The sequence below is a fragment of the Chiloscyllium plagiosum genome, chromosome 30 (assembly GCF_004010195.1).
Source record: "Chiloscyllium plagiosum isolate BGI_BamShark_2017 chromosome 30, ASM401019v2, whole genome shotgun sequence".
NCBI lineage: Eukaryota > Metazoa > Chordata > Chondrichthyes > Orectolobiformes > Hemiscylliidae > Chiloscyllium > Chiloscyllium plagiosum.
In genome coordinates, this window is record NC_057739.1 from 21,856,120 (window position 1) to 21,880,330 (window position 24,211).

General features: G+C 40.5%; 1 protein-coding gene across 12 annotated transcripts in view; it reads left to right on the forward strand.

The window, feature by feature from the left end:
- The window catches only part of rgs3a (regulator of G protein signaling 3a), a 298,899-nt gene that overhangs the window by 173,556 nt on the left and 101,132 nt on the right, over positions 1–24,211 (forward strand). For all 12 annotated transcript variants that reach the window (XM_043720033.1, XM_043720039.1, XM_043720038.1 and 9 more), the window contains one exon: positions 5,335–5,446. In XM_043720033.1, the coding sequence (XP_043575968.1) occupies positions 5,335–5,446 (112 nt within the window). The remainder of the gene's footprint in view (positions 1–5,334; positions 5,447–24,211) is intronic.

Consider the following 24,211-nt stretch of genomic DNA (forward strand, 5'->3'; position numbering starts at 1 on the left):
GTACTGCATACTAAGGATGAGAAAGCGTATATTGTGTGATGAGCCACACAAGTTAGCATTGAGATTGTTACCTTGGGGCATCTTCAGTTTAAGGTCTCGTCCAAAAGCTGGCACTTTAATAGTTCAGTACTTCATCAGTACTGCACTGTAGTGTCAGCCTCAACTATTGTGCTCAAATTTTGGAGTGAATCTTGAAACAGAAACTTTCTGACTTTAAAACAGGAGTGTTACAAACTTTATTCTTTAAGATTCAAAACACTCAGAAAAGCAGAGTATGCTGGAAATACTCAGCATGTCTTGAGCATCTGTGATGAAAGCTTTAGTTCAAATATGGACAGAAAAGCTGAATTCCACAGATGAGGACTGCTTCATGAATAACCATCCTTGACATGAAGTTTTTTTTTGACTGGAGGTGGCATCTAGGAGGCTCTCGCAAAATTGAGTGAAAGAGAAAATAAAGGTGAATATAAAGCACTGACCACTGCTAATTGAATTTATTTTTGGCACAAGGAAGATGGTTGATAAAAACCTATAAAAATATAACATGAATTAGACAGAGTAACTGCAGACAGGGAATTGAGGACCAGGAGTCACAGTCCAGGCTATGGGATGGGCCAATTAAGACTGAGGTGTGGGGAAATTTCTTTAACCAGAGAGTATTGGAGTTAGGAGGTCATGCTGTGGCTGGACCGAACATTGGTTAGGCCAGTTTTGGAATATTGTGTGCAATTCTGGTCTCCCTCCTATAGGAATAATGTGAAACTTGAACTTGTTCAAAAAAGATTTACAAGAATGTTGCCAGGGTAGAAGGATCTCGGCTACAGGGAAAGTCTGGAGAGGCTGGGGAGATTTCTTCCTGGAGCGTCAGAGGCTATGGGGTCACCTTATTGAGGTTTATAAAATCATGAGGGGCATTGATAGGATAAATCAACAAGGTCTTTTCCCTGGGATGGGGGGGGTGGGGAGTCCAGAACTAGAGGGCGTGAGAGGGGAAAAATTTAAAAAGGATCTAAAGGGCAACTTTTTGATGGAAAGGGTGATGCATGTATGGAATCAGCTGCCAGAGGAAGTGTGGAGGCTGGTGCAATTACAACATTTAAAAGGCATCTGGATGGGTACATGAATAGGAAGGGTTTAGAGTGATATGTGCCAATTGCTAGTAAATGGGACAAGATTAGATTAGGGATCTGGTCGGCATGGACGAGGTGGACCGAAGGGTCTGTTTCCATGCTGTACATCTCTATGATTCTATGACTTGTGCATCAGCATTGAGGATTAGATCACTGTAGGCATGATTAAGATTATTGAGTAAGGATTTAAACGTGGTGGAGGAGGGATTTTGCTTGAATTGTGTTTGCAATCTGAACCATAACTTTCATTATGTGAGTAAAGTCTATACAGAGGTGTTTCACTGAGACTTGGACAAGTTGAGTGAATGAGCAAATGCATGGCAGATGCAGTATAATGTGGATAAATGTGAAGATATCCACTTTAGCAAACTCAGGCAGATTATTACCTAAATGACAAGAGATGAGGAAAGAGGGAGGGAAACAAGCCTTGGGTGACCTTGTATGCCAGTTGCTAAAAATAGTAAGCATGCAGGTGTTGAAGAAAGGAAATAATATGTTGATTTTCATAGCAAGAAATTCAAGTGCAGCAGCAGTGATATATTTCTGCAGTTGTAGAAGGCCTTGGTGAGACCACACTTGGAGTATCTTGTGCAGTTTTGATCTCCCTGAGGAAGAACAATGATGATTTACCAGACTGATACCTGGGAAGTTAGGACGGACATATGAAGAGACACTGGATTGGTTAGGGCTATATTCACTGGAATTATAGAATAATGAGAGTGGATCTCCTCAAAATCTGCAAAATACTAACAAGACCTGACCAGGTAAACAGAGTGTGCTGCCCAGAGCTAGGGGGTCATGATCTAATATGTAGGATAGGCCACTTGAGATTAAGATTAGGTGAAATTTCTTCACCCAGATAGGTGTGACCCTATGGAACTCTCTGCCACAGAAAGCAGTGAATGTTTTCAAGTAGGAGTTAGATGTCATTCTTAGGGCTAAAGGGATCAAAGATTATGGGGTGAAAGCAGGAACATAGCTGATCATTCAACTTAGTCCTATGATCATGTTGAATGGCAGAGCAGTTGTGAAGGGCTGAATGGTCTACTTCTCCTGTTTTCTATGTTTCTGTATAAAATATCCACGCAAGTTGTGGCAAAACTATATGCTAAAATAAAGCTGGTGTTCTGGAAAAAGAAACAACATACTGCAGATGTTGGAAATCTGAATTAAAAACAGGATGCTGGAGAAACTCAGTAGCTCTGTGGAGGGAGGAAAACAATTTATGTTTCAAGTCCAAAGACAACTCTTCAGAATGGAGAGCATTTCTCTCTCCACAGACTTTGCCAGAACTGCTGTGTTTCTTCAGCAGTTTGTATTTTGAAAAGTTAGTTTGTGTAAGCCATAAACTTGATGTATTCATTTACTATTTACATTCCTTTAGCAGTCTTACCTGTGTAAAAAGTCTCCACCAGTGGTGAATAAACTGTCCTTTCTGATCTGTCCAGGCATTCACTATCTACTGCATTGTCAAAAATTGCTGAAAGTTTGACATTTTAACTCTACTCTTGCATCAATATTTGATGCCCAGATTTAATTTACTGATGATCCAAAGAGTATCACTGCCAGACATAATTTATCCCATGACTTCATTTCTATTCTGTATTAGGCAACAAAAGTTGGGAATGTTTTAGGAATTTACTGATGAAAGGCTAAATACTTAAAATATCGATTCTCCTGCTCCTCGCGTGCTGCCTGACAGGCTGTGCTTTTCCAGCACCACATTTTTCGACTCTGATCTCCAGCATCTGCAGCCCTCACTTTCTCCCAATGTTACTGTGACTTTCTACTTTACATTGCTACCAAGTACATGCGTTTCCCAGATTGCAAACTGATTCCGTCTTGAGTCTGTTCGCAAATTGATTTGTGTGCTTTGAAATAAATGCAGGACAATATACAATAGTTGTTCATAAGTACAGGAAGCACTCATATGACACATATTTTAAAATTATACCCCTGTCTGGGACCTCTGTCAGTCAGAAGTTCTTAAAATGGGGACATCCTATAGTGGGCTACACTCTTGGGTAGTCCATTTGGCATCTTCCACAATGTCTTGAAAAGCATGGCCTATGTTCTTATTGGTTGTGATTGTATGCATTGATGCTGAATAAAGTGTTATTGTATCAATTTTTTTTATTAAGTGCATGATATCAGTCCTAGGCATCTACATGAAACTCTCAGGCATGTGACATATAGCAAGGCTTGCAGTTTATGCAGTGCCTTTCACAATATCAGGTTGTCTCAGGATTTTATAGCCAAAAAAGTATTTTTGATGTGTTGTTGATATTTGAATGTAGGAAATATGATAACTGGTATGCTGACAGCAAGCTCCTACAAAGCGTTAAAATATGTATTGATAAATGATGTGCTTTTTTAGTGCAGTTGATTTTGAGAGCTAAAGGTTGACCAGGATGCTGAAAACAAACTCTCGCTATTATTCATAGTATAGTGTCACATATATTTCCACCTGAGAGGGCAGATTAACATCTCATCTGAAAGTAAGTGCCCTAGAGAGCAATAATATCTTTGATATACCCACAACTGTTTGAACTAAAAAGTCAAAAATTAGCCAGTCATCAGAATCAAAAATCTTCAAAGGCTGTAGCCTGTTACTGCTGACATTTCTGTCCAGTAGTTGGCAGCCTGTCAATTTGTTCAGCTGCCAGGTGGAAATGAAATTTTTAAAATGATCATTAAATTCTGATCATGCAAGTTGTCTTCCTTGCTGTTCTGTTGACATATTATTAAACAGAATTTTCCTCTTCAGGTACTGTCCCTCCCCCTTCACATATACGTTATTAATCTCTCCTCAAACAAACTTGTGCATCCAAACCATGTAGTCCTCCTCTTATGCCTCCTCTGTCATCTAGCTTAGTGATACTACACTTGCCTGGTTCCCTTTTTCTGATCATGGCCTGAGAACCACATGTGGTAACTTCTTTTGCTGCACCATTGCCTCTGAAGCCACCAAAGATCTATTTTTGACTCCTGTTTCCATCTCATCTAGATGTAGCCTCAGGTTGTTCACACAACGTCCGGCTCTACCTCGATCACCACCATCTCTTTCGATCCTTACAGTCTGAGTTGTCTGACTGTTTGTTTACTTTTCCGACATCCAGTATTCGATGACCAGAAATTTCCTCCTGTCAGGCGTTGGGAAGACCACTGTCATCGTCTTCAGACGCCAGCGCAAGTTTTGTTCCCTAGTAGCTGATTCTGCCCTTCTCTGACAATAGCTGAATGCCCAACCAGATCAAGCAGTTCATTTGTAACCATTATGCAATATTTGAGCCTGAGAAGAGCTTCTGATCACACATTAGAGCTGTTTATTTGCACCTCCTCAACACCATTCTAGTTTCTTCCCTGTTGGAAAATCTTAGGCATACCTCAATTACCTTTGGACTTAACTTGTGCAGTATACTCATGGCTGACCTTCAGTCTCACACCCTTCATGAGCATGAGCTCATCCAAAACTAAGACTAAGCCACAGACCCATTGGCCCTGCATTCATTTACCTATGTTGGCTGAGTAATTCCTCAGTACTTGTACTTAAATTCTAATCTTGACTTCATATTGCCCATCCCCCATCTCAGCTACCTTCCACAGCCTGACAACAATAACCACCACCCTTAAATTTCTGCAGTGCTCCAATTATGACCTTTCTCCAGTCCCATCTTATATTTGCTCCAGCATTGGCAGCTTTATTTGCAGTTGCTTCTGTTCTATATTGTGCTCCCTTCTAGCTTGCTCTCTTTTATGGCTCTTCGTCCATTGATATTGCCAAACATGGTTTAGTCACATTTTGTTTAGTAATGCTCCTACAAATTGTTTGGGGTGTTTACTATGCTAACGATGCTGTATAAATGCAGATTGTTGTTATCTATGTTGTGAACTGTCATAAACTTTTCAGGTAAAGGCACTTCTTTGCCAATATAGTAGTAGTTATTTAATACTGTTAATTATATTTAAAACGTTTTGTTTGTCTTTTGGAAATGTTTTGTTCAGTCAAGGAGCTAAGATAATGCAATCATTGAGGTTATTAAAAAAATAGTTATATTTATTGAAAATAGCTTTTGCAGGTTATTTCAAAGGAGTTCAGTGTTTTATACTCCTTAGCAATGTGGCATGAGTTAACTTTCTTTTTAAATTATATGGCCATCAATACCCAATTCAAATATTAAATCGATCTTTGTGTCTTCCACAGGTCTGCATTTTCATCTATACTGACTTAATGCTTTTGACCAAGGAGGACGAGCAGGGTCACTGTAGTGTTCTACAAAATCCTCTTTTCCTTAAGAATATGGAGCTAGAGGAAGGTGAGAATGTCCTGCAAGACATTTAAGGAAGCACTAAATATTTTACAGCTGATACACAGAAGTGACAAATAATCCCTTATGCCATAAATCTGCTCTCCAGATGCTGATTTTCTCCCTTTTCACTGATACACTGACATCTATGGCATATCATTTGTCTTTGTATCAGTCAACCTTTGAGGCCTTGAAAAATCCCTTGAAAATCAAAGGGAAAATAAGTTGTATGCTATGCATATGTGGTTATCTTCTTTGTCATTCACCATGTGGGCTTTGCTCTGTGGGTTTGTCTTAAATTCCTGTGCCCTTTTATAACACAGCCCAGTTTTCTTCATCTCGAGCACCCATTTATAAGGTGGTAGTAATTAAAACATCCATTTGTGGGGTAAAGAATAGAGTTTGGCAAGCTTTGACTGAAAAGGGAGATCAAACTATGCACCACATATATGCCAATACACATGTGTCTGAGAAATAAGGTGGTCTTGTATACCAAACTGATTTATAGACTGTGATCAATGGTAACTAACTGTTCAATATTTAATTAAATCTATGATTTAGTGAAATCCAGTTATTTAGTTTTGGTGCGCAGTAGGGCCTCCCTCCCATCCTCCTCCTCTAACCTAATTTTAAAGTCCACAGGTAAGCTACTCAGTGTTCTTGTTTTCAGAGACGAGGTGTAGAGTAATGGCAGCGCAGGCAGTGGAATGTTCCTCCTGCCGGATGTTTGAGGTAGGGGTGACCACCGATACTCCTGCCGACTTCATCTGCAGGAAATGCAGTCAGATCCTGCTCCTCACAGAACGAGTTAGGGAACTGGAACTGGAGTTGGATGAACTGAGGATTATTCGAGAGGCTGAGAGGGTGATAGATAGAAGCTACAGGGACATAGCTACGCCAGAGAACAAAGGTAGCTGGGTAACAGTTAGAGGTGGGAAGGGGAGGAAGCAGGCAGTGCAGGGATCCCCTGTAGTCATTCCCCTAAACAATAGGTATACCGCTTTGGATACTGGTGGGGGGACAGCCTAGCAGGGGTAAGCTGCAGTGACCGGGTCTGTGGCATGAGGTCTGGCTCTGAGACTCAGAAGGGAAAGGGGGAGAGGAGGAGACCGCTAGTTATAGGCGACTCTCTAGTTAGACGGTCGGACAGGCGATTCTGTGGGCATGGGCGAGACTCTCGGATGGTTTGTTGCCTCCCGGGTTATTGGGTTCTTCAAAGTTTAGAACATAGAACATTACAGCACAGTACAGGCCCTTCGGCCCTCGATGTTGCACCGACCTTTTGTTGCATCATTTATATGATTATGGCTTTTTAAATTCATTCATGGGATGTGGGTGTCGCTGGCTAGGCTAGTATTTATTGCCAATCCCTAGTTGCGCAGAAGGCAGTGAAGAATCAACCACATTGCTGTCAAATTGGAGTCACATGTAAGCCAGATTGGGTAAGGATGGCAGTTTCCTTCCCTAAAGAACATTAGTGAACCAGATAATTTTTCCAACAATGGTTTCATGGTCATCATTTGATTCTTAATTCCAGACTTTTTTTGTTGAATTCAATTTCTGTCATAATTCCTGGGTCTCTTGATCTCATACAACCTTTCTAGAAATTGAATGCATTGTCCTGCTTTCTCCCTAAATCCATAAATACTTTATTTAACTCCTTCGTGAAAATATAAATTCTTTTAGCTGCAATCGCTTTTTGTGACAGAATTGGTGAGGACACTTTTGGATATACTGTACAGTTCTGGTCGCTCTGCTATAAGAAGGACATTGTTAAATTGCAGAGAGTTCAGAAAAGATTTACCAGGTTGTTGTTGGGACTGGTGGATTTGAGTTATAGGGAGAGGTTGGATAGGGTAGGACTTTTTTCATTGGAACATAGAGGGTTGAGGGGTGACCTTATAGAGATTTATAAAATCATGAGGGGCATAGATAAGGTGAATAGCAAAGGTCTTTTCCCTTTGGTGGGGGGAGTTCAAAACAAGGGGGCATATTTTTAATGTGACAGGAGAAAGATTTGAAAGGAACATGAGGGTCAACTTTTTCACATAAAGGGTGGTCCCTATGTTAGATGAACTGCCAGGGGAATGATTGATGCAGATAGGGTTACAACATTTAAAGACATTTGAACAGTACATGAATAGGAAATGTTAGGAGAAAGTGAGGACTGCAGATGCTGGAGATCAGAGTCGAGAGTGTGGTGCTGGAAAAGCATAGCAGGTCAGGCAGCATCCGAGGAGCAGGAGAGTCGATGTTTCGGGCATAAGTCCTTCATTATGTCTGAAACACCAATTCTTCTGGTCTTTGGATGCTGCCTGACCTGCTGTGCTTTTCCAGCACCACACTCTCGAATAAAAAGGTTGCCAAACGCAGGCAAGTTTAAACTTGGTTGGCATGGACAAGTTGGACCAAAGGGTCCGTTTCCATGCTGTATGACTCTATGATTCTAATTCAACAGGCTCACCACTCTCAGGGTGAAGAAAATTCTCTTCATCGCATCCAAAATGGTCTACCTAGTTTCCTTGGACTGTAATCTCTGGTGCTGGATTCCCTGGTTACTGGAAACATCCTTTCTGCCTTTACCCTAGTAAGTCATGTTAAAATTTTATAAGTTTCTATGAGATAACCTCTTCCCCCACAATTCTTCTAAGCTTCAGTGAATATAGTCCAACCGAGCCAGTCTGTCTTCATTTAAGTCAATCCTACCAACCCAGGCATCAGCCTGGTAAGACTTTTGTTGCACTCTTTCATAGCCACAAAATCCTTCCTGCGATAGGAGACCAAAACTGCATACAAGACCATATACAACTGCAGAAAGACATCCCTACTCCTGTACATGAATTTTCTTGCTATAATGGCCAACATACCATTTGCCTTCTTCACTGCCTGCTGCGCTGCCATGCTTTCAGTGACTAATGTACAAGGATACCCAGGTGGTGTTGCAACTTCCCCTTTACTAATTAATTGCCATTCCAGTGATAATCTGCAGTCCTGCTTTTTCTCCCAAATTGGGTAACCTCACATTTATTTACATAAAACTTTGTTGGGCATACATTTGCTCTGCAAACCTCCTCCTCTATTTTTCTCATAAGCCTATTTACACAAATAGTGTAATCACAACCTTTTTACTTCCCAAAGCCAACCAAATGGATTTTCTCCTTACTCCAGTAAAAAAAATTATTTCCCAACATTCAATTGTTCTCTAATCTGTTCTGCAAACACATTTTCCTATGTTTTCTTGGCTATCTTTTCTGAACATTTTCGGTATTCTAGAACTGAATTTTACTGGACACCATATTCTCCTGGCCAATATGTTAGTCAGGAGGCTGCTGACAAGGTGTTCTCAGCCCTGCAGTCATTTAGGCCTGAGGGTTAGCTCAGGCCAAGATATTCACACTCATCTGAGGAGGACGGTTCACTTTATAAAGCTGCCATTCCTGAAGAAGGGCTCATGCCCGAAACGTCGATTCTCCTGCTCCTTGGATGCTGCCTGACCTGCTGCGCTTTTCCAGCAACACATTTTCAGCTGCCAACCAATCAAATTGACTGGTAACTCTGTAGTCCCAGAAACACCAGTTTTAAACAGTGGTCACTGACTGGTAGACCCCATTGAGGGATGTGACAGTGCAGTGCCAGATATGAGACGCCAGTGAGCAAGTTCAATGGGGCATGATCTTGAGTCAGGCACAGGGGATTTTCAAAAGAATTTCACCATTAATTTGCCTTACAACAGCTTACTTAATTTTTATTTAGAAAACAAATGGGCTGCCTAATTCATTTTGTTCAGTCATGGGATGTGGGTATCACTGCCTTAGGCCAACATTTATTTCCCATGCCTAATTGCCCTTGAGTGGCTTGCTTGACTATTTCAGAAGACAGTTAAAAATCAACCATAATACTGTGGGTCTGGAGTTACCCATAGACCAGACCAGGTAAGGACAGCAGATTTCTGTCACAAAAGGTGGATTTTTATGACAATCAACAGTGGTTACATGTTCGCCATTATGTTTACTTTTAATTCCAGATACAAATTTCAATATCTGGCATGGGGGGGGGGGATTTCAAACCCACATCCCCAGAGTATTTTTCAGGGCTCTAAATGACTAGCCCAATGGCATAACTACTATGCCACCACCTTACTTCCTCAGCTGCCCTCTCTTGCGAATAAAATGATGACAGGGTTGGAATGAAGCTCTGGCCATGTAAAGGCCTCAATATGCCACAAGGTTGAATGGACTGCCTGATGTTTGCCTGGAATGGAGAATAGGTCGTACGAGGATAGGTTGAGAGTTCTCGGTCTTTTCTCGTTGGAACGGCGAAGGATGAGGGGTGACTTGATAGAGGTTTATAAGATGATCAGAGGAATAGATAGAGTAGACAGTCAGAAACTTTTTCCCCGGGTGCAACAGAGTGTTACAAGGGGACATAAATTTAAGGTGAAGGGTGGAAGGTATAGGGGAGATATCAGGGGTGGGTTCTTTACCCAGAGAGTGGTGGGGGCATGGAATGCACTGCCTGTGGGAGTGGTCGAGTCAGAATCTTTGGTGACCTTTAAGCGGCAATTGGATAGGTACATGGATCGGTGCTTAATCTAGGACAAATGTTCGGCACAACATCGTGGGCCGAAGGGCCTGTTCTGTGCTGTATTGTTCTATGTTCTATGATCTAAAAGAAGGTAAAGCTCTTTAATTCTTGACCTGACTTGTTTATTTGATGCTTTTAAATATTTAAAAATTCTTCCAGATTAGCAAAGTAAATGCAGTAACAGGATCATCTAATCTCTGGAAAAACATTTCAGATTTTAGCTTCATGGAGCTCTGGCTTTGTCTGTTCATGTACTGTCTGCATAGCATGTACTGTGTACAGATATAATTGCATTGTGTAAATTTGTACCAACTATTGCACCTCCCAGCAAGAAGTAGTTAAGAAGTAAAAGTGTTGGGTTTCTGACACCATCTCTGAATCATTCTGACATTGAAAGATTCAAATTGGATAGAATTAGAATTTGTGGTTCAATCTTGAATTAGAATGTAACCTTTTCCAAGTTGATCTAATCAAATAATTCTCTGACATCACCAGACTTAAATTGGATTTATTAAATCCCAGGGAGGAATCACATTTGGACTTTTCACATGTCATTGCAAATAAAAAGTCCAAGCAATTTATAAGTACTCTGTGCTGACAATTGGAAAATCCCTTCATGCTTGCTGTGAAGGAGTTGCCAGTTTTCTCACCAGTATTTCTCAGCCTTCCCTGCTCTCTTTAAACTTGGCTGGCTAGAGGGACAGTTGAGAAATTTATATCTTTGTACATCTTTTCCACAAAATGAACATTCTGCTTTAGCAGCAGCAATAGTGGAGATTCTTAGTTGAAATCTACCATTAAAATTTGTAATATCTCAAATGAATGCAATATTTGAGTGTAATGTACTGACTAAACTATTTCTGCCATATTTATTTCTGTCCTCAAAAATAAAGTAGTAACTATTTTATGTGACTTTTAAAAACTTATATGAAACAATTTGACATCCCACAAATATACAATTAACTTTTAAGGGCAACTGAGGTGTATAACGTAGTTTATGAAGCTTGCAACACAGTTACATTTCATTCATTAAGGTGGAAGGTGTTACTTTTTTTTGACACTTAGTCTCAGTGTGAAATGCTCAATGTATTTTATTTCCTGTGATAGCAATGTGGGGTATTTCAACAATGTACCATCAGAAGAAGTATAGAATCATTGGTCTAATTTCTGGATTTCCATATTATTCTGTGCATCCACATAATTTAAGAGACTGCTGTCAGTTCAGTGCATGAATGATGGCAGATGCTGTTAGTTTGCCATATTGTCATTGTAACATCTACAGAACAGTGTGACCAAGTATTTATCAAATTCATTTTTGAAACATATTTCAACATTTATTGAGTAGTGTATTCATACCACATATTTATGTTTTAGAAAAGGTCTCTTTTGGCCAATCACATTAAACCACCTTGTCAAGGGGAGTTAGGGATGGGCAATAAATACTGGCCCAGCCAACTGTAGTGAATGTAATGAGTTCCCTGATTGAGGCTGTTAATCTGGTCCAAACAGGATGCCCTAGCTGACAGACAAAAACTGAAGTATCAGACATCTTTTCACTTTGACAGCTGGCTCTGACTGAGCTGGATCAGATTTAAGAACTTCCCACATGTAAATAAAGGGTGACTTGGTGACACAATAGCAGCCTCTGTGGTGTTACTTCACACTTATGTGCTTAGCCATTAACAGCTACTATCAAAGTGACTGTGTCTGCCCCTTTGAATTTCTGAGTGAGGCAGTTGACTGTGTGAAATGGTTGCCTTCCCCTGACAGTTCTACCCTATGGAAGGACTGTCAGAATGCAGTTATGTTTCCACATTTATGAAGGAACACAGTGCAAGATCTGCTATCAGAAATATTGAAGACATTTTTCATAAACCAAAGGGCTGCACTACCAATCTGCATTGGATTGCAGCTCAGAAAATCTGGTTTCTAGTCTCAAACAGTACGTCTGAGATTGGGTGAATTGCCCTGCTTCTGTGATGAAACAGCTCTTCTGAGCTCAACAGCCTGATTCTTCTGCTAAATGAAACTGAAACCTGATTCTTCTGAGCAGATCTCAAACTAAATGATCAGTGTTCCTTTTTTATATATGTCATAAACTCAGCAGCATTGCATTTAATTAGTTGACATCACATGTATCCCAGAGAAAGTGAGGACTGCAGACGCTGGAAATCAGAGTTGTGTGTGGTGCTGGAAAAGCACAGCAGGTCAGGCAGCATCCGAGGAGCTGGAGAGTCGACATTTTGGGCATAAGCCCGAAACGTCGATTCTCCTGCTCCTCTGATCACATGTCTCCTGCACCTGCACTAAGAAATATGCTTTTTAAAAATTAAGGGTATAGGTCACTTAATTTAAAAAAACTTCTCAGAACTGAAAACAAAGTCCATTTGCCTCAACTTTAAAAATTGAAATTTCCAAATAATGGTATTAAATATGTATCATTACCATAGCATGACATTTGGTATTTAGATTGCTCCAGAAATGTAACAAGGCAACAACATCTTTCAAATAGTCAGTGATTTTCCTGAAGTGGAAGCCACTGTGAATGACCCACAAGCCTATGGATGTGGGAGCACAGCAGAAGATGCCGATTAGAATCCTACATGACTACTAGATAGTTTGCCAGATGAATCTAAAATTGAACAAAAATAACTGATACAGATGAAGATGCCTGAAGTCAAGGGGACACGAATGATTTGTTGGATTATTTTGAACCATTTTGCAAACTTCTTATCTGATTTATCATCACTGTGAACTTTTACACAAATTCATTGCCAGGGACATTCAGTGGTATTGGGGTACAGAATTCAAAGCAGCTTTCACTTGAGTCAAGCAACCAGAAATGACAGTGTCATTGCTGAATTACTGTGATGACAATAATCATCTTACATTGCATTGAGGTTCTAGTGAGACAGGGCTGGAAGCAACCCATATGCAGCAAGGATAACTAGTTGTATTTGCACTCAGGACATTAATACAAATGGAAAAATGCTATTGTCAGATTGAAAAAAGTACCTGACTATTGTCTTTGATTGTGAGCACTTTAATCGATACCTATTTGGCAGAGACAAACTGACCGTGGACTATGACCCCAAACCACTCAAAGCATCTACTTCAACTACTTCTTTCTGTTTCAAAGTTTCTCTAAAGAACGTCACTTCGCTTACAGGTATAGTTTCTTGACATGACATGCAAGCATGGGAAATCGATGTAGGTTGCTAATGTGCTGTTAAGAACAATACTCCCTATGGAAAAAAAGTTGAGCTTAAAGCATATTATGAAAACTTCATGATTCAATGAGAAACACGTTTTAGTAGTCATCAAGCCAGCAGATTGAACCTGTAAGGTAAGAGTCTTGTTTCAATCAAACAAAAAACGCAACAAGATGAAAGTCTCCACATACTGCAAGAAGTAGTAATGAAAAAGTGGCTTGAAAACATCAATAACATATTTTTGCTTGAGAAGAGTACTGGAGCTCCAGAGGGCCACTGTTTCCGAGCAACCAAAATGGAGCAGCAGATGTTTCCATGGAAACACTAGTGTCATGGGAATTGCTTAGAAAAGAAACAGCATCCAAGGAATGGGCAGGTACCAGAACAACCAGTGACATCTCTCTCGCATACCATTTGAGTTTTGCCTGAATTAAAGACTGTGTGTGTGTGTGTGTGTGTGTGTGTGTGTAATGCATACACAGAGATTAATAAAAGTGGAATTGACTTGAGTTAAAACATTGTTTTGTTAATGAATAATACTGTTTTTTGTTACCATGTGTTCTATATTGAGTAATTTGTGTAACTTATAACTTCAAATTATAGTATATGCAATTTTTGTCCTTTATTTAAAAGGAAATGAGTGGAAGAATGCAGTTGTACTTGATGTGCTGGCTGTGTTGCTGCAGTTGGACACCATCTACTTCTGTTGCAAGTGCCTTTATAAGCAGCCTGTGGCTGCAATTAAAACACATCATTTGAAACAAAGGAGACTCTGAAGAAGGCATCAAGGGATTAGGGGAGAAGGAATACCTTTCAGGACCAGAAAGAGAGTGGACAACATAGCTCACTTGCACACTAGCAGTTTATTTTATGTATGTAAATGTTTTCCTGACATGTTTTCTTAAAATAAGTAATTTTCTTACTAAAACTCTTCAACAAGGCTAAGTCTTCACAATCATAAACCATTGGACAGCCAAACAAAAAAGAAGTTATTTCTCTTTGTCTGTCTTTTTTGTTCCTCTTCTATTCATTGAATAAATTATATTAAGAGTGTTAAAGAGGTTTCCTTTTAAGTATTTCTGCTACAGAAGTGTGTCTGTGGACAGGCTTTTCTGGCTATGTACGTATATTTTCTTCAAAACAATTGAGAAAATGCTGGAAATCCTATCAACCCAGAAGAATCTTCCCTTCCAGGGCCTTAAATTTATGTTAATATCATCTGGGAGGATGATGATGTGGGTAGGGGTAGTGCATGAGGAAAGCTGTTCAATTGTTGTTGGGTTCACGTTTGCCTACCCAACATCAGTTTTTCTAGAGAAAAAAACAGGTTTAATATCAAGTCAAAAAAAGCCTCCAATAATCAAAGAATAGCCCTTGAGGGAAAAAAAGCATTGTTTTGATTCTTGCCTATGATTTAGCTTTATGCTGTTTTCTACACTGGTGCAGCTATGCGACTATAAGTTGTTGTTTTAAATTTCTGCACTTTCTCCAGGGCCTGACATCCTTATTAAAGGGTATTGTCTGGAATTGAAGACAATCTTCCAGTTGAAGCCTATTTTCACTTTTTAAAATAAAACGGTGTATGAACTCAAGTGAAGCAGCATCTCATCAAAGATTCCCTGACTTACTTTTGAGGAGATGAAGTGTAGGTCCAAATGACACAATTATCCATTTCCTGTTATAAGGGGATGCTTTTGTCGTACTCTACGTCATGCTAATGATGCCACCTAAATTTGAAGACTGGCCATAAAGTTACATGATGAAGCAATCGCATGCAGATATCAATTTATTACAATAAGTACTCCCATTATCAATTTTTTTCAAATGACAAGAAAATAGCAGTTTTCATTTTTGTATGGTGATGCAAATTATTTCAAAGAATACAGAAGACCATACTTTTATAACAGCCTGTCTTATATTCCCAGTATTTGTCATTCTTCAAGCTTCAAATAGAGACCACTCTAACTAGATCATTTTCCATTTTGTTCAGGAATACCTATAACCATATGTTGCCTGTAACTGATATTTCTACACATGATCCTTCTGACCATGTGTCTGAGTTGGTGGTTGGAATAATTGACCGGTCAGTCTAGTGTGGGTACAGTGGTGAATGTGTGTGTGGAGCTGTCTTTCTTGCCATTAAAAGAAATGTCTTAAAAGGAGTAAGTCCCTTATGACTTCACGCCTATAACCTGGGCCTGTTTTGCTGTTGAGTTTAAAAAAAAATGTTGGCTTAATGCACGAAGGCTTGGACTTTTTAAAACTCATAATTTGCATAAAGTCCTTAAGTTCCATTAATTCACTTTATTTACAGTTGAAATAAAAGAAGATTTGTCGTCATATTTAAATGTATAAAGGAGTATCTTTAACTATGAACAAAATTGTAATCTCCCACTGCATCATTTCAGTTTAATTCAGTATTTCAGTGGAACTTTAGTTTCTTTAGCTAATAAGTGCCCTTTAACTTGTGGAAAGCAATATCACATTTCCATCTTACATGCCTATGAAATACTTTAAGATACTTTGAAATTCATTAAATAAATGTATTTGAACAGGCCAAATTTATACCATGAGAATTTTAAATGACTGGCTGTACTTATTGTGTCTTTCTCTGCTTTTTCACTTTCTATGAGAACCTGGCACTGTCTATGGAATTGATGATAAAATGCAGAGTAATTTAATTAGTCCTCTTTTTGGTAAGAAAGGCTTGAAGTACCGCACAAATTAAATGAGCCATCTCATGTTGTTTAATCTTGCTTAACTATTGTGATGCACTGTTGTATATTTTAAAATGATCCTTCACCCAGTCCAAATGACTTCTTCAAAATTATATACAAAAAAGGCATTTCTTTTCAAATGATATCCTCTCTCCGCACATTTCCTGTGGTTACCTTCAGTTTTGCAACAACTGCCACTGTGCAGTGAGGTTTACAATTGGCCTGGTTCGAGCCTCTATTTCACAAATGCTGTCTACAGCAAACTGGATTAGACCATAAGATGAAGTCAACAAAGATCCGACACACAAGTTACATTTAGTCTATGATGCTTTCCTCATTCTCAAAGGAATGAGCACTGAAGTATTCACTGTTTTTGCCAAAACCTTTTCAGTATATTAAGTAGTGGAGGAAGACTGATTATAAACAACATCTACATAGTACCAAAGATATTTTTAAACTTTATTTATAATTGTACTTTCTGTGTTGTAAATGCTGCTGTTTAAATGCTGTCTTCAATATATGTTTACTTTTAAGTCACTATTCAATGATGTGGAACCCAGTACATCAGAGTAAAAAGAAATGACACGGTTGAAGCATTTGCAACTATCTTCAGCCAGAAATGCTGAATGGCTTCCTCCTGGTTTCCTCACCATCACAAAAGCCAATCTTCAGCTAATTGCAACTATTCTTTGTGATGTCAAGGAGTAGTTGGAAGCATTGAATACTGCAAGAGCTACAGTGCTTGACAGTATAACAGTTGAAGTACTTCGATATTGTGTTCCAGAATTAAAAGTGCCCCTAGCCAAGCTGTTCTAGCACAGGGACAACATTGGCTCTGCTGACAGATATCCTGTCCACAAGAAGCAAGACAAGTCATTTCCCAGTCCAGTACTGTTCATGTTCCAGTGTCAGCCAAGTTTTTCATTCACTCTTGGGGTAGCGGGTGCCACTGGCTAGGCCAGCATTAATTTTCTCTCCCTGGTTGTCCTTGAAAAGGTGATGGTAAGCTGTCTTCTTCAATCTCTACAGTCCATGTGCTACAGGTAGATCAACAATGCTGTTAAGGAAAGATTTCCAAGGTTTTGACCCAACAACATTGAAGGGATAGGTTGTAAGTTTGCTCGCTGAGCTGGTAGATTTGTTCTCAGATGTTTCATCACCATGCTAGGTAACATCATCAGTGAGCCTCCGGTGAAGAACTGATTAGATTAGATTACTTGTAATGTGGAAACAGGCACTTCAGCCCAACAAGTCCACACCGACCCTCCGAAGAGCAACTCACCCAGACCCATTCCCCTACATTTACCCCTTCACCTAACACTAAGGCAATTTAGTATAGCCAATTCACCTAACCTGCACATTTTTGAACTGTGGGAGGAAACCGGAGCACCCGGAGGAAACCCACACAGTCACGGGGAGAATGTGCAAGCTCACACAGACAGTCGCCTGAGGCGGGAATTGAACCTGGGTCTCTGGTGCAGTGAGGCAGCAGTGATGTTCTGTTTTGTTTGCTAGTTACGTGTCTTGGCCTGTTGTGGTAGGAGATATTACTTCTGGTTATTTTTCTGACAGGTTGGTAAATGGGGTCCAATCGATGTATGTGTTAATAGTTTCAGTTTGAATGCCAGGCCTCTAGGAATTCCCATGTGTGTCTTTGTTTAGCCTGTCCCAGGATGAATGAGTGTCCCAGCTGAAGGTGTCTGTATGTATGAATACTAGTGATAGCTGGTCATGTCTTTTGGTGGTTAGTTGGTGCTCATGTATCCTGATGGCTAGTTTCCTGGCCGTCTGTCTGATATAATGTTTGTTGCAGTCCTTGCAGGATATTTTGTATATGATGTTTATTCTGCTGGTTGTTGGTATGGGGTCCTTTAAATTCATCAGGAGCTGTTTCATTGTGGTGGTTTCTGAGCTACCATGATGTAAGGTATAGACAGGATAGATTGAGTGAATCCTTAGAGTATAAAGGCAGTAGGAATATACTTAAGTAGGAAATCAAAAGGGCAAAAAGAGGACATGATATAGCTTTGGCAAATAGAATTAAGGAGAATCCAAAGGGTTTTTACAAATATATTAAGGACAAAAGGGTAACTAGGGAGAGAATAGGGCCCCTCAAAGATCAGCAAGGCGGCCTTTGTGTGGAGCTGCAGAAGATGGGGGAGATACTAAATGAGTATTTTGCATCAGTATTTACTGTGGAAAAGGATATGGAAGATATAGAATGTAGGGAAATAGATGGTGACACCTTGCTCCTCTGTAATATGTAAATTTTGCAAGTGCTGGATGTCTTGAAATGCATAAAGGTGGATAAATCCCCAGGACCTGATCAGGTGCACCCCTAGAACTCTGTGGGAAGCTAGAGAAGTGATTGCTGGGCCTCTTGCTGAGATATTTGTAGCATCGATGGTCACAGGTGAGGTGCCGGAGGTTGGCTAACGTGGTGCCACTGTTTGAGAAGGCTGGTAAAGACAAGCCAGGGAGCTATAAGCCAGTGAGCCTGATGTCAATGGTGGAAGGGAATCCTGAGGGATAGGATGTACATTTTTTTTGGAAAGGCAAGGACTGATTAGGGATAGTCAACATGGCTTTGTGTGTGGGAAATCATGTCTCACAAACTTGATTGAGTTTTTTGAAGAAGTGACAAAGAGGATTGATGAGGGCTGAGCAGTGGTCATGATCTACATAGACTTCAGTAAGGCTTCCGACAAGGTTCCCCATGGGAGACTGGTTAGCAAGGTTAGATCTGACTGAATACAGGGAGAACTAGCCATTTGGATACAGAACTGGCTCAAAGGTAGAAGACAGAGGGTGATGATGGAGGTTGTTTTTCAGACTGTGACCAGTGGCGTGCCACAAGGATTGGTGCTCGGCTCGCTACTTTTTGTCATTTACATAAATGATTTGGATGCAAGCATAAGAGGTACAGTTAGTAAGTTTGCAGGTGACACCAAAATTGGAGGTGTAGTGGACAGCGAAGAGGGTTACCTCAGATTACAACAGGATCTGGACCAGATGGGCCAATGGGCTGAGAAGTGGCAGATGGCGTTTAATTCAGATAAATGAGGTGCTGCATTTTGGGAAAGCAAATCTTAGCAGGATTTAGACATTTAATGCTAAGTCCTAGGGAGTGTTGCTGAACAAAGAGACCTTGGAGTGCAAGTTCATAGCTCCTTGAAAGTAGAGTCGCAGGTAGATAGAGGATTTGAGCTATAGGGAGAGGATGAATAGGCTAGGGCTGTTTTCCCTGGAGCGTCGGAGGTTTAGGGGTGACCTTATAGAGGTTTACAAAATAATGAGGGGCATGGATAGGATAAATAGACAAAGTCTTTTCCCTGGGGTCAGGGAGTCCAGAACTAGAGGACATAGGTTTAGGGTGAGAGGGGATAGATATAAAAGAGACCTAAGGGACAACTTTTTCACACAGAAGGTGGTACATGTATGGAATGAGCTGCCAGAGGAAGTGGCGGAGGCTGCTACAATTGCGACATTTAAAAGGCATTTGAATGGGTATAAGTATAGGAAGGGTTTGGAGAGATATTGGCCGGGTGCTGGCAGGTGGGTTGGAATATCTGGTCGACATGGGCGGGTTGGACCGAAGGGTCTGTTTCCATGCTGTACATCTATATGCCTCCGGGCTGGAGTAGTCTGGTCGTCATCTCCGAGATGTTTTTAACGTATGTAGTGTGGCTGGAGTCTCTGAGCATGTTGTATCTTCTTGTTTAGGTCTGATGTGTAGGAATTGGCAGACTGCGCTTATTAGGTACCCATTGTTCCTGAATGTATTGTATAGGTGTTTTTTTCTTGGCTTTCCGTAGTTCCTTGGTGCTACAGTGTGTTGTGACTTGTTTAAATAATGTCCTGATACCGCTCCGTTTGTGGGTGTTGGGATGGTTGCTCCTGTAGTTGAGTATCTGGTCTGTGTATGTGGCTTTCCTGTAAATGCTGGTCTGCAGCTCTCCATTGGCTTTTTGTTCTACTGTGATGTCTCTGAAGGGGAGTCTATTGTAGTCTTCCTCATTGGTGAACTTTATACCAGCAAGGTTGTTGCTTGTGTTTGTGGGTATCTTCTAATTTGTTGCGTTTCGTGGTAGCAAAGATGTCATCCACATAGCGGATCTATAGCTTGGGCTGGATTGTGGGAAGGTTGTTGGTTCTAACGTCTATATAATTGCTTCTGCTAAGAGTCCTGATATTGGTGATCCCACAGGCTTCCCATTGATTTGTTTGTAGATCTTGTCGTTGAATGTGAAGTGGGTCGTAAGGCACATGTCTACTAGTTTGAGGATGCTGTTCTTACTAATGGAGTTGGTGCTGTCAAGTGCTTGTGTATGTGGCTCATCTAGCAGTGAGGCCAGTGTTTCTTTGGCTAGGGTGATGTTTATTGATGTGAATAGGGCTGTCACATTGAAGGAAGCCATGACATCACCGTCCTCTACCTTGGTGTCTTTGATGTTAAGGAATTCCTGGATGGAGTGGCTTGAGTCTTCTACTAGGTGTTTCAGTTTGTGTTGCAGGTCTTTTGCTAGTCTGTATGTCAGTGTACATGGGTCTGATAGGGCCCCTTTGTTTATGTACCTTTTCGTAATCCGTAGAAACTGGGTGTGTTGGATCCGTTCAGGTTTGATTCTTTGAGCACAGAATTTTCTGAACTGCACCCAATACATTGAAAAAGCAAACACACTACTCGCAGATACAGATACCTACCAATAGGTGGCGATTGACCCGACTCCACAGCTAGAAAACCATATTACAGCATCCCTGATGAAATTAACAAGACAGATCTCCAAAGAATGACTGGAGAAAGAATGCCCCATCTTCCGCCTTGGGACCCTTCAACCACACAGCATTACCATAGAGCTCACTAGTTTCCAAATCTCCCTTTATGCCCAAAATGCCAACTCTCTCGCTTCCCGGATGCTGACCTGCTATGTTTTTACAGCGCCATACTTTTCAACTCTCTCTGGTGTTGCTACTGTATGGAAGAGCTTGGCTACAGTGTGGCACATTCTGGAGCACAAGTCTTCAGTTCTATTGCTGAATATTGTAAAACCCCGTAGCAGTTGCATTATCCAGTGCCTCCAACTGTTTCTTGATACTACATGGAGTAAATAAAATTTGCTTAGGACTGGCATCTATGATACTGGGAAACTCTGAAGGAGGCCAAGATGGATCAGAACTTCTGGCTGAAGATTGTTCAAATGGTTCAGCCTTATCTTTTCCACTGATGTGCTGGGTTCCCCCATCATTGAGGATGTGAATATTTGGGGAGTCGCCTCTGGCACATAATTGGCATCAACATTCTCAACTGGTTATTTTAGGACTGTCGAGCTTAGATCTGATTCATTGGTTGTGGTTTTACTTCTGTCACTTGCTGTTTGGCACACAAGTAGTTCTGTTTTGTAGCTTCTCCAGGTTGACACCTCATCTTTGGGTACGTTTGGTGTTGCTCCTGGCATGCCATTGTGCATTCTTCACTAAATTAAGGTTGATCTCCTTGTTTGATGGTAATGGTAGACTGGTGTATGGGATGAGCCATGAGACTCCTGATTGTATTTGAATTGAATTCTCACGGATGGCCAGTCTTGATTTGCTCGGTCTGTTCGAAGAGGATCATTATTGATTAGCTAAGCTATTGTTGGTTTTGGACATTGAAATCCTCCACCCAAAGTACATTTGCACACTTGTCACCTTCAGCACTTCCTCCAACATTAGAGCATGGATTGATCAGCCTGGGGAGGACATGCAAGCTAATCACCAAGAAGTTTCTTTGCTCATATTTGACCTGATGCATGAGACTTCATGATGTCTGGAGGCAATGTTAAGGACTCCCATGGCAAGTTCCTTAAAACTATATACCATTTTACTGCCTCTTCTACTGCGTCTGGGACAGGACATATTTAGAAATGATGATGGTGGCATCTAGGATGAATCTGTAAGGTATGACTATGTCAGGTGGTTGTTTGACTAGCATGTGAGAATGTTTTTTCACTTTTGATATTAGCCCCAGACTCTTTGCAGTCAACAGGGTTTTTGCCATTGTTTCTGTTGTCTGGATCATTGCCCGATAGTTAGTCCAAATTTTCATTATTATTAGGACTTTCTAGCTTTTGTTACAACTGAATGGCTTGCTAGCCCATTTCTGAGACCAGTTAGATGTGAGTTGTATTGCTGTTTGTCTGTAGGTGCATGTAGGCGAGACCAGGCAAGGATGCAATTCCCTTCCCCAAAAGTGAGCCATGTGGGTTTTTCTGACTGTTTCATTAGACTAGACTGCTAATTCCAGAAACATTAAAAAAAAATTCAAATTCTACCATCTGCCACAGGATTCAAATCTGGAAACCCAGAACCATAACCTGTTCTCTGGATTAAAAGGTGAAAGTGAGGACTGCAGATGCTGGAGATCAGAGTAGAGAGAGTGGTGCTGGGAAAGCACAGCAGGTTAGGCAGCATCCAAAGAGCAGGAGAATCGAAATTTCAGGCAAGAGCCCTAGCCCTTCAGGAATGAGTCTTGAGCCGAAGGGGTAGAGGGATAAGTGAGGGGTGGGGGAGCGGGTAGTAAGCTGAGAGTGCCATAGATAGATGGAGGTGAGGGTAATGGTGATAAGTCTGCTCAGCCATCTCCTTCCCTCTAATTGGCAAAGTGATAGGAGGTGTCATTGGCAGTGATTTCAGTCAAAATGTTTATTTAGTATTCAGCCACTTGACTCTTTGATCTCATTGCAGCCTTTGTCTCAACTTAGGTACAAGAGTTGAATTCAAGAGATACAAGTTGAGAACAACAGCCTGTGAAATCAAGGAATCTTAGCTTAAAAAAACAGTCAGTAGGAACCACAAGAAAACTCCTCATTGGCTAGAATTATGTTTAGCATCAAGGAAACTGCTGATGTTTTCTGTAGGCCAATTATCTCAGCCCCTAGACTTTGTTCCAGGAACTCCACAGAGCTATGACATGTACCAACCAATATTCTGCTTCAGCAATGATCATTTTACTAGTGAATACACTTTGATGATTCCATAATGTTCAGTATCATCAGTTACTCTTCAGATGTTGAAAGTCTATATGCACCCACATCTAGCAAGAGCTGAACAGCATTTGGTTTGGGCTGATAAGTGACTAATCAAATTTATGCTTCTCAAGTACAAGACAATGGCCTTCTCCAACAAGATGGAATTTAACTATCTCCCCTCAGCATTCAACAACATTACTATTTCTGTTACACCTAGCATCTATTCTGGGGGAGATGGGAATGGTGGTTACATGGATAGACAAACATCATGTTTTTAATGTAGTTTTAAATTTTCAGAATAGTTACTTGAATTTGGCAGAAGTGCTTCTGTATGCCAAGTATTGGCTTTTCCAATCAGGTGGCAGCTTGTCGCAGCAATATCAACTTTTCCTTTGATCTTCTCGACCAACCATTGGAACGTGGAACTTGCACTCGTCCGAACCAAATGGTTGGAACATTGAGCGGGAACCACAGAAGTGCTTCCACTTTCTCCCATTGTTTTGGTTGGCATTATGTTAAGATATTGATTAGCAGAAATATATTTTCTGTCTCCTAACCAGTGTTTTATACAGTTCCAGCATCACCTCCCACTTCTTAAACTCTGTGTCTTAACTAGTAAAGTTACTTTATCACTTTATCCACCCATCCCACTGCCTTATGGAACTGATTGACATGTACACCAAGGTCTCTCTAATCTTCAGTGTTTCCCAGAATCCTCCCTTTCATCAAGTATTCCCTTGATGAAAATTTGAGGCAAATGAAATTCAGTCGGCCCATCTGACCACACTTTGTCAACTTTGAGATTGAGGAGTGCTTGAAAGTGAGAACATTTGCTATTCATGGAATGAGAATGAAGACCAAAGAGTCTGAGAGCCCTGACAAAGCTTCAAGAATAGGGAGCACCAAAAGAGAGACTCCTAACATTTTGATCATATGACACAACAATTTGTTTCAAGTTCGGGTTACGTGGTCAGGACATTTATGAACAATTGGACCAGTTTTTTTGGCTTTAAGTGTGGGAAAGATTATTAAGGAGTGGGCGTTTGGGCTAAGTCATGCAGTACAACAAGCCAAAAGAACAGGTTCGGTAGCATTGGTTATCTAAACTTTTATAACATTGTACAAAATAAAATGGAGACGTTATAATCAAGACTAATCATGGAAAAGTTAATATATTCAAGATGTCAGTTAGTATTTTCTTTATAAATTTCCAGGACATAGATTAGCTATTTGTATCTTCAGTTAGCACTGTTC